Source organism: Bison bison, unplaced genomic scaffold, assembly GCF_000754665.1.
Source record: "Bison bison bison isolate TAMUID 2011002044 unplaced genomic scaffold, Bison_UMD1.0 scf7180017864181, whole genome shotgun sequence".
Lineage (NCBI taxonomy): Eukaryota > Metazoa > Chordata > Mammalia > Artiodactyla > Bovidae > Bison > Bison bison.
In genome coordinates this window covers 4,050,498-4,060,686 of record NW_011494753.1, presented here as the reverse complement: position 1 = coordinate 4,060,686, position 10,189 = coordinate 4,050,498, and the positions used below count along the sequence as shown (strand labels likewise).

Here is a 10,189-nt window from a genome sequence, read left to right as displayed (position 1 = left end):
CCAGTGGGGAGGAGGGATGATGAGAGGAAGGGGTTCATCAGGGCACTGGGAATGGCTGAGGGAGGGGAAGAGCCAATCCCCTAAGGCCAGCCCTTCCCCTGGCAGCTGGCCTCTGGGGACCTGCACGCATGGGGCCGGGACAGCCTCACTTTATGGGGCTGGGACCTCACCCGAGAAGGTGGCTTCCTGAAGTAAGCGCTTCCTGGCCTTAAAGGAACATGATTCTCCAAGCCAAGGAAACCACAGAGCTCCAAGGCAAGGAGGCCACCTCATGGTCTGCAGGGCATGCCCGGGCTCTCTCTGGGGGCTTCACACTCTGCTAGGCCCAGGCTGCTGCCAGCTCCATGCTCAGGGACCTCATGGTGCTGGCAGCTCTCCCTCCAGCACACCAGCAGGCTCTTAGCACCCAGAGACAGCTTCGGGCTGCTCATCCCTATGCTTCCTGAGCCACAGCGGTTCCTTACCACGGCACGTCTGCCCATGGCCTCTGCCCTGGTCTCCAGCCCAGAGTTCTGTGTCAACCCTTCCTCTTGCCTGGAATCCCCAACCTGGTCTCTGAGTTTCCGCCCTCACAACCTATCCTCACCTCCCAGTCGACCAGAGCCCCAGAGCTCTCCCACAGCACACACATGGATCCTTCCTGCAGAACACGTGGGCCTCTCCTAACCCGTGCCACCACACCCAAGCCACCTGGGGCTACTGGAGTGAGAGTGGGGACAACGTCCGAATCATTCCTAAGAGTCACTCGTTGGACAGACCCACAGTAGCAGGGTGGCGGCTGGATCCTCTCTGGTCAGTGTGAGGGGCCTGGAGGGAAGGGCCACCCCAGGGACAGCCTGTGGTCCCTGCCCCTCTCTCCCTCTTTGGCCGGACAGCCAAGGGGTTTGGGTCCAGCCCATGCCCACTCACCATTGCTGCATGTGTGATTGGTGATGCACGAAGTCCCCAGCTGTGTGAAGCCCGCTTTACACCGGCTGCAGTTCCTGCTGGAGCCTTCACAGCTCAGGCAGCTCTCGTCACACCTGTGAGGACACGGGTTCCTGATAAGGAGGGGCCCCACCACTCCAGCCCTTCCCAGGGCCCTCCAGCCAGCCTGCCTGCCCTCCCACAGTGCCCCTGGCAGTAACCCTGCCCCACAGTGGTCTCTCCTCATGTCTGACGTCTGTCACCTGTGTGACAAACAGGACCCAGGAGCCGCTGGGGCACCACCCATCAGTCTTCAGCCTCCTTTGCGATGAGGTCGGCCTCACCCCTGGGGACAGGGCTGAGGGTGCCCTCTCAGTCCTGTCCCAGAGACGGGACCCAGGACTACTACCATCGGAGCGCCGTGACCTTGGGGGTCGGCACACTCTGGCCTCGGGCCACACCAGCAGCTTTTCTGGGACCTGTCTTGTCCATCTGCATCCAGCTGTGGCTGGGCTGCAGCGCTGGGGACAAGCAGCTGCTCTGGAGACTGGACGGCTGGCCCAACCTACAGGGCTCACCGTTGGGCTCCTCAGGAGAGCCGGTCGACACCAACTTGCTCTGGGCCATGCATGGACCTTGCCTGCCCGCTGCCTCTCCAGTCTAGCTCTACTCCAGGCACCAGGTCTCCCCAGACCCACCTTGCTGCAGGCCCAGCAGGCCCGGGAGCGGGCTCAGATAGGCAGGTAGGGTGGCGGGCAGGAGGCGGCTCAGCCAGGCCTGGGTCTGCCCCACAGAGCAGCTCCTTGTATGGGACAGGGGCCACTTCCAGTCAGTCCCCCACCCACTACCTCACCCCCAAAGATCCCTGCGACTATGTCCTCCACCTCCACAGGGTGGCACCCACTGCAGCCCCATCGCCTCCCCCCCACTGCTGGGACCACCACCCACCTGCGTCTTCAGGCTGCTCTGGTAACACTCAGACGGCAGAGGCCTGCCCGCATCCTGCCCCAACAGTGAACCCAGAGAGGCCGGGCTGGGGCGGGAGTGTGGTGGGAAGGCGAGGGTAGCACCCCCTCAGGCAAGTACCCCATGCCCCCTGAGTTGCTCTGTCTTCAAAGAGATTCTTACTCCTCTTCCAGGTCTTCTTCCTAAGTCTCGGGGTGTCCAGACCTTGTCTGAGGTACTCAGTGTGGACTGTTCTCACTCTCAGCCCTGTCTCTCGGTTTCATGGATCTCCTCAGTGCTCAGGCTCCAGCCCAGCTGGCTGGGCCCTGCCCCCTGAACCTGCCCATCATCCTCTCTGGGAATGGGCCTGGCTGGCACTGGACTGTGGGTCTTGGAGAGCCAAGTTCCCTGGGAGCTGCTGCTGCCCAAGTGGGAAGAGGCCCTGAAGAGCCAGGGGACCAAGTCAGTCCATCCACCTGGGGGAGCCACACAGAGGGGTCTTCAGAGCCGGGGACCAAGGCCATCCATCCCCCGAGAGGAGCCATGTGGAGGGGTCTTCAGAGCCAGGGGGTGAGGAGGAAGAAATTCTCTGCAATGCCACATCCACTACCGTGGTGCCCCATGCAGGCCTCTTCCTGGGATGCGCCTCTGAGACCTGCTGTGTTGGCCCCAGTGCTGGAACCCGCTCCAGGCCGAAAGCCTCATCTCCCATGGGGGAGAACACCCAAGGAGCTCTGGCCTCCGCAGCCCAGGAGGAGCTTTCCTGGAGTTGGGAGACCTCACAGTGTGGAAGTACCCTGCACCCCAGGGGTCCAGGGTGTCTGACAAATGAGACTGTTATCACTACAGAACGTGTAGTCCCTGGGCTGCTGCCCTAGAAAGAGCTGGTGAGTTAAAATCAAGGTTGACTTCAGATGCTGGTGTCAAGGGGCCTGCACGGACTTGTCCAGGCCAGGTGAAGGCAGCTGGGCGGAAGGGCTGAAACCCCAACCCTCCTGTGTGGGTCCTACAAATGCAAGGACCGGGTGGTATCTCACTGGCTTACCACAGAGTGGTTGGTGTTCCTGTTTTATGTTTGGTTGCTGGGTTTTTGTTTTAGGTTGTTTAGGTTACAATCCGGAACTTGTTTAACTTGTTTAGGTTACAATCTGTAACAGTTCTCAAATATATCCTGGGGGCCTCGAAGATGCCCTGTGGGTCCTTAGCTGTGAGCTGGAAGATGGGGTATGGTCTCTCCACACTGCTTTGATGTGGGCCCTGGGTCCCTTGTTTCGAGTCTATTTCAGGCTCACTGTCAAGGTCTTCAAGGTTACCTGCAGACTCCTCATGGTCACTCTCACCCTGGACTAGGCGGGCTGCTCTGCCCTGCTCCTGGGCTTAGGTCACAAAGCCTGGAGTGAGGCAGCACGCTGCAGGACATTAAGAGGACACCAAGCAAATGGCCTCTCATTACTGCCCATGACCCACGATGACCAGAGTCCCCAGACAAGGACAAGGAGCCGTGCAGATACAAAGGAGGAGAGGAAAAGGAGACTGGGGAGGCTTATGGCATTGCTGCAATGGCTGGAAACGGCTTTGGAATGAGGAGGCTGTCAGGACCTTCTCTTTTTCTCTAAGTTATCTAATTTAGAATCTAAGCAAACCCAACAGGTGGTTTCCTAACGACAGAGTGAGCACACTGTGGTCTGTGGCAGTAGGTCTCAACAGATTACTCAGAAAGTGAACCCCACCCCAGTCCCTGAGACAGGGGCCTCCAGACCTGGTCCCTCCTCCACGGGCACTATGCTCAGCCATCTGGGGCTGGGCCGGGAGGACTGCCTGGAGGAGGCACCTACCTGCGGCACACCTTGTGGGGCAGCCCTGGCATGTCCTCTGCGTAGAAGCCCTCACCACAGGCCGGCACGCATCTCCAGTCTTGGAAGTGGAAGCCCGGGGCACAGTGAATGCACTCCTCTCTGCTGGGCCCTGAGGGGCACGGGAAGAGAGCAGAGGTCAGTGACCACCCACCATCTGCTGCGTGTCACAGATCTGTGGCCTCGCCTAAGATCCAGGTCCTAAAAGGCTGCCCCCAACAGCAAGACCACCCCCAACTGTTGCCCACCACATGTCTGCACTGGCCCCCTCGCCCACTCCTAGGAAGTAGACCTTACACGCCAGGCTTAGTGCACTCCCACGGCCCCAGCCATGTCCATCAGCCTGATTCTAAGGGCCTTCTTTCCCAACAAGCCTGGACCGGTTTGGGCCAGGGCAGCTGGTGTAGCCTTAAACTCAAAATGGGGCCTGACCACACAAACTTACTCGCTAGATTTCAGAGATGTAGTAAAAAAAAAAAGTAAAATAGCTCACTGATCTTTAAATATCAATTACATGGAGAAATGGTAATATTTACATATATGCGGTTAAACATGATGTTCTATTGATTTCCACCTGCTTCTCAGGGTAACTTGTACCCGCATCTGCAGCCCACGTGGTGTTTCGAGGGGACCGAATGTCGTGTGAGACAACATGGAGAATGGGAAGAGGAGGTGTGGGGCCCTGGGGCTGACAGAGATGTGGTATGAAGGATCGGGACAATTTCAACAGAAAAAAAGCCACTCGGGCTCATGGGGTGGGGTGTGGGGACAGAAGAGGCAAAGACTCTGAATGAAGGATCAAGAGTCATGAAGGAAAACCTGCAGCTCAGTCAACAGGGCTTGTCAGCGTGGGGCAGGCGTGGCCCAGACTGAAGAGACTGTGCTGTCTGTCTGTCTGCCCACCTCCTCACCATTCACATGAATAGCAAGTGAGTGCCAGGCATCCACTCTGTGCCAAATCTCCCTGAAAGCACCTTACGGGGTGTCAGAGGTGGCCAGGAGGCTGCAGGCTGACGGCGCAGAGGGTCAAGCGTGGGGAGCAGTTGTCTTGGATGTGCCCCTCACTGGACCTCCCCCCACTTTGATTGTGGTCTGGCCTCAGCTGGAGGCCTGGCAGCTTAGGCTGAGGTGTCCAGTCGTCTTCAAGGAGTGACTTGTGGACCTTGTGGACTTGAGGGCCTCGTGCCTGCATCAAGGGAGAATCCCTGCAGATGGCTCCATGCTCCAACGGTTGGTCTTGTGTCTCAGAACCACAGTTGCTGGCCTGGATGGGGTTCTGAGCATCTGGGGGGATGGGGGTAAGGCGGAAGTGGGAACCCGTGCGTGACGGGCCTTCATGAAGGACACGTGCCCACCGCCCGGGTCTGCATGGCACGCTGTCCCCCTGCAGCTGGGGTGTGGTGGGGGAGCCTCGCACACGTTCTTCTGGACTGACGGCTGCTCCTGTGCCCCCTCCTTCCGCCCCCACTTATCTCCAGGGAGTGTATGCATTGTTGGCACATTGTTGGCTCCCCACTGAACGCCGCCCCCCATCCTACCAGCATCTGCAGTGGTCTACTCCTACTTTAATGTTCAATTTACTAAACACAAAGTGGGTGAGATACGTTCGGCTGTGGCTGGAAGCCAAGAAAGCCCTGGATGGGCGGAGGCCCCGCCAAGGTGTGCGCCTCAGCACAGTTAAGACGTACCTTCTCCATTCTGGATCTTTTACCATGAGAACAAGAGCCAGAGACAGAGCCGGGTCTCCTGCACCCACCAAGGCAGATGGGCACCCCAGGGATCCCAGCCTCCTGACTCAGAGGCTCTGGGACACAGACTGACCATCCCAGGGTCCCCGCCACCTGGGGTGGGGACAGATGCCCCTAAGCTCCTGTGTATTCGAACCTCCCCACATGGTGCCCAGGGCCCTCACAGATGGTCAGCAGAGGCCCCTGATTGAGAGCAGAAGGGCAAGGCCAGGTGGCTTGGGCCTCCAGGGGCTCTGGACAGGGACCCTGACCAGCAGTGAGGGGCCTTCTGAGACTCAGAGCTGGAGGCAGGGTCCCTCTACCCACATCAGCCGGGGTGGGTGCACACATCCCAGAGCATAGAGGGCACCTGGGCAGGTGGGCGTGGGGGCAGGGCAGCCCTGGGACTGCCGGGCCCCTGAAGTGACAGGTGGCTGGGCTGGGTGAGAGAACCCACAAGCGACTATAAAGCCATCCACCAGCAGGCAGTGTGGGGGTGCCAAGAAAGAAAACTGCATTGAATGAGCAAAAGTGCTATAAAGACACACGCCTGGCTGGGTGTTATGGACTCAACAGACTATGACATTTGAATAAGTGATGCCAGTGATGTTCCTTTATCAAGCTGGGCTAAACAACGAGTCAAAGATATAGAACCAACGTTGACAGGCATCAAGGCAAAAAACAGGAGGGCTGCCCGACAAGCCCTGGCCTTCTGGGGGCCGGGGGGGGTGCTGTCCCAGAGTGGCCCCGGGGAGGCATGGCTTGCTCCAGGGGCCTTGAGGTTATGGCCTTGGCCATGGCACGTCTACCCTGGGAGGCTACCCCATCCTGCCGGGACCCACATTACATCCTTAATGGAGATCTCATCCTTACAACCTTTCTGCAGCAAAAGCTGCACCCGACATGGGTTTCCTAGAACAAGGACCCCAGCGCTGGGTTGGGAAGGAGGGTCAGAGGAGAAGATTCAACCAGAAATGTATGTGGGCCACAAACTCTGATGTGTGGCATCGTCCGCTGCACACAGCTCTGCAGCACGAGCCGACAAAACAATCACTCTCAGATTCTACACAGAATCTGCGCCTGGACGGCAGCTCTGCCATCATCCTGTGGGGACTATAGTACACACACCCCCCTTACGGAAGCCTTTCCCCTGTGAGTGAGTGTTTAAGCTAAGACAGGCCCAGGAACTAAGGCTATGTCTTAAGAAGCCTTCTCATTCCTTCACACTCAGAACTTACCCTGTCTCTCTCCGATGACTCTTGAATCTTTAGGACTTGAACCTCAGGCGCTTGCCCTGGCAAGAGCTCGAGAACAGTGAGCAGCCCAGCCTGGCCTGAAAGCAACCCCTGCCCGGCCAGGCTCCTAACGCCAGGATGTGGGCCCTTGTGGGTTTTCTTTTTTTAATTTTTAAAAATTGTGGTCAAATGTACACAATGTAAAATTTACCATATTGACCACTTAACATAGTTCAGTGGCCTTAGGGCTTCCCTGGTGGCTCAGATGGTAAAGAGTCTACCTGCCAATGCAGGAGATGCAGGAGGCATGGGTTTGATCCCTGGGTTGGGAAGATTCCCTGGAGACGGGAATGACAACTCACTCTAGTATTCCTGCCTGGAGAACCCCATGGACGGAGGAGCCTGGCGGGCTACAGTCCACAGGGTCGCAAAGAGTCGGACACGACTGAGTGAGTAGCAACACAATATTATAGTACACCTGTGTCTTTCATATGTTGCCTTGGGCATGCTCAGAAAAACTAGGGTAGAGTACACCATAAAAAAATAAGGAGATTCACAGCATTGTGGAGCCATTACCACCACCATCCATGCCCCGAATGTTTTCATCTTCCCAAACTGAACCTCTGTGCCTATTAATCACTCTCCCTCCTCCCGGACTCAACGCTGCAACATCCACCCACAGAGCCCTAAGTGCCAGGGCTTTCTGGGTTTCAGGTCCTCTGCCCACCCGCCGGCTTGGGGAGCAGGCATGAACTCACCCACACAGGTCCGGCAGGTGTGATGGCACTCCCCACATTGGATGAGCTCAGAGTCAAAGTAGGTGCCTGGCTCACAGTCTGGAATGCAGCTTCCCCGGGCAAGGCTGGTGAACAGGGAAAAAGGCAGGTTTTCACATCCTTTCTGAAACTCTGATTGTATTAGGATTTGCCCTCAACGTCTTTCCTGAGAGGAGATGAGAGGTGCTAGAACACAGCTGTTGGTGTCACTTCAGGTTCTGAGCTCAGGAAAAGTGGCTGGGAGGGATGCTCAGGCCTTCTGGTGGCCTTGTTCCCATGCGGGGTGCCACGTCCTGTGTACTTTCTAACACCAGCCACTATGGAATCCGAGGCCCGAGGGGGTGGTGGGGTCAGCCTGCTGGCTTGTCTCCCAGGGCGCAGCGTTTGTAATGCGGGAGAGGAGCCAGCAGCAACAATCACCTTGACACTAGATGGGTTCCAGCCTTGCCCTTGCCTGAAACCTTCCATGTTTCATAATGAATTTGAAATAAAATCTGCTCCTGGGACCTGGCAGGCCTGCAAGCTGTGACTCCCAGGCTCAGATGAGAACCTGTGACTCATGGGGTCCTGGTTCCCTTCCCTTCCTGGCTCCCTGGACCCTCTTCCCTCCAATCCCCTGATCTGGAAGTGATTAGAGGAAGCTCAGGGCTCAGGCAAGCTCAGCTGTGCTGCCGGGAAGATTGTTCCTCTCCCTGTTAGTAGCTGCGATGACTCTGTGGGAGAGGGAGAGGGTGGGAAGATTTGGGAGAATGGCATTGAAACATGTAAAATATCATGTATGAAACGAGATGCCAGTCCAGGTTCGATGCACGATACTGGATGCTTGGGGCTAGTGCACTGGGACGACCCAGAGGGATGGTATGGGGAGGGAGGAGGGAGGAGGGTTCAGGATGGGGAACACATGTATACCTGTGGTGGATTCATTTTGATATTTGGCAAAACTAATACAATTATGTAAAGTTTAAAAATAAAAAATTAAATTAAATTTAAAAAAAATAAAAAATGTCATTTCATGGAAAAAAAAAAAGATTAAATGGTGAGAGCTGCTGGAATAAAATGCTCTTTACACTTCCTTCCTTCACTCCTTGCTGCACAAGAACTCAACCCTGTGGGTGTTTTCCCCTCACAGTGGCATTCAGGTGGTGGAAGGTGGGTGGGGGGAGGTGGGCCGCAGGACCAGTAACCTTGTCCCCTGGCCTGGTGAGACATGCTGAGAGTCACAGAGCGGCTGGGTCAGCACCTGCATTTTAACAAGACCCCTTGCCCCGCCCTGTCCCCTTGCAGCAGGGTGAGGCGGGAGGCACTACCCTCAAGGACCACCTCTTGTCTCTTTCTTTCTTCAAGTGCAGACCCCAGTCTGAGAGACTGGACTGCGGAAGGGCCTCAGCACAATTCCTAACAGAATGACTTCTAAGCTTCTAGACCGTGACTTAAGGAACAAATGGTGTGTAATTTGATGGCATGAAATGGGCTAAACCAACACTTCAACATATTCCCATAAAAACCTTTAATCCAGTAAGATGTTTTACAGGAAACAGTAAGATGTTTACACGAGAGCTCCCTGGAAGGAGACACGAGGGCTGGGAGACAGAGAAGGCCAGGCCATGGGGCAGAGGGAGGAACCCCGTGTCCAGACCAGGAGGGAGACAGGTGGGTGGGGTTTGGGGCCTGAGAAAGGAGCTGGACTCCCACCCTCCAGCATCCAGCCCCACTTTCCATCAGCAGATCAGCTTTGACCGATTCCCCAAATGCTGCCTCAGACTAGAGACCTTCCTCATCCTCCGACTTTCTATCCTAAACAAGCTCTAAGTGCAGATCTGATTTTGACTTGGAATCTTTATCCTGAAAGTCTTTGGGCCTCTGAAGTTTTAGCTTTTAGGAAAAAGTGTAAATTCACAACAGACACTAAAACCAGCGTACACTGCGGCCACGCCCAGCAGGAGGGTCTTACCTGAATCCTTCTTTACAGACAGTACACTTCTCTGGCTCATCAATGCACTTCTTACAGCTTGGGTGGCATTTAAGGCAATTTTTCTGACCTGGAGAAAAGTGAGAGGAGGTAAAGAGAAGGGTGAGAAGAGTGGATGTAGGTCAAGCTTGGGCCAAGAGGACTGAAGAGTTTCAAGAGGGGCTGATGGATGGAACAGCAGTCACGGGTGACGTGCTGACAGAACCACCAGAGCCACATGGCGACCACGTGCCTGGGGGTCGGGTCACAGGCCTTGCACCCTTTTTCTGGAGTAAACTGAAGTCCTCAGGTCACCTTAAGGCCTGTAGGGGTCCCTTAGCTCTCTTCTCGGGGACTGGAGGCAGCCGAGCAATTTCCTGAGCGGCCGGTCTTCCTGAGTGAGATGGGTGGGGCCACAGGAGCCCCTGACCCCCCCACCCCCACACAGGGTCTTCACAGGGGTCAGACACAAAGCTCAACATCTGCCACACCTTGAAGAGGAAGCCCTGGGTCTTGGAGATCATCCAGGTCACTCATCCTGGCATCTTGGCCACTATACCTCGGGGCGTCCTCCCCAGGGCCCGCAGGCAGCATCATATATGCTGCAGGGGCTCAGAGAGCACGTCTGGAGGGACAAGGCATCGGGGTGGGGTGGGGAGTGGGGATGGAGATGTGTCCAACCTGGCCCCCGGACAGGAGTCTGCAAAGCCTGTGAAGCCTGTCTTGCCTGACTCTGTGGCTCCTCTCAAGAGGGTGGTTATTCCACAGCTGTAAACATCCTTAAAGACTGCCTGGCTCC

General features: G+C 56.4%; 1 protein-coding gene across 1 annotated transcript in view; it reads right to left on the bottom strand.

Moving 5' to 3' along the window:
• The window catches only part of PCSK6 (proprotein convertase subtilisin/kexin type 6), a 179,333-nt gene that overhangs the window by 1,771 nt on the left and 167,373 nt on the right, over nucleotides 1–10,189 (bottom strand). The window contains exons 20-23 of the mRNA XM_010843399.1: nucleotides 9,394–9,481; nucleotides 7,425–7,528; nucleotides 3,687–3,816; nucleotides 910–1,022 (exon numbers count right to left, since the gene is read on the bottom strand). Of these exons, the coding sequence (XP_010841701.1) occupies nucleotides 910–1,022; nucleotides 3,687–3,816; nucleotides 7,425–7,528; nucleotides 9,394–9,481 (435 nt within the window). The remainder of the gene's footprint in view (nucleotides 1–909; nucleotides 1,023–3,686; nucleotides 3,817–7,424; nucleotides 7,529–9,393; nucleotides 9,482–10,189) is intronic.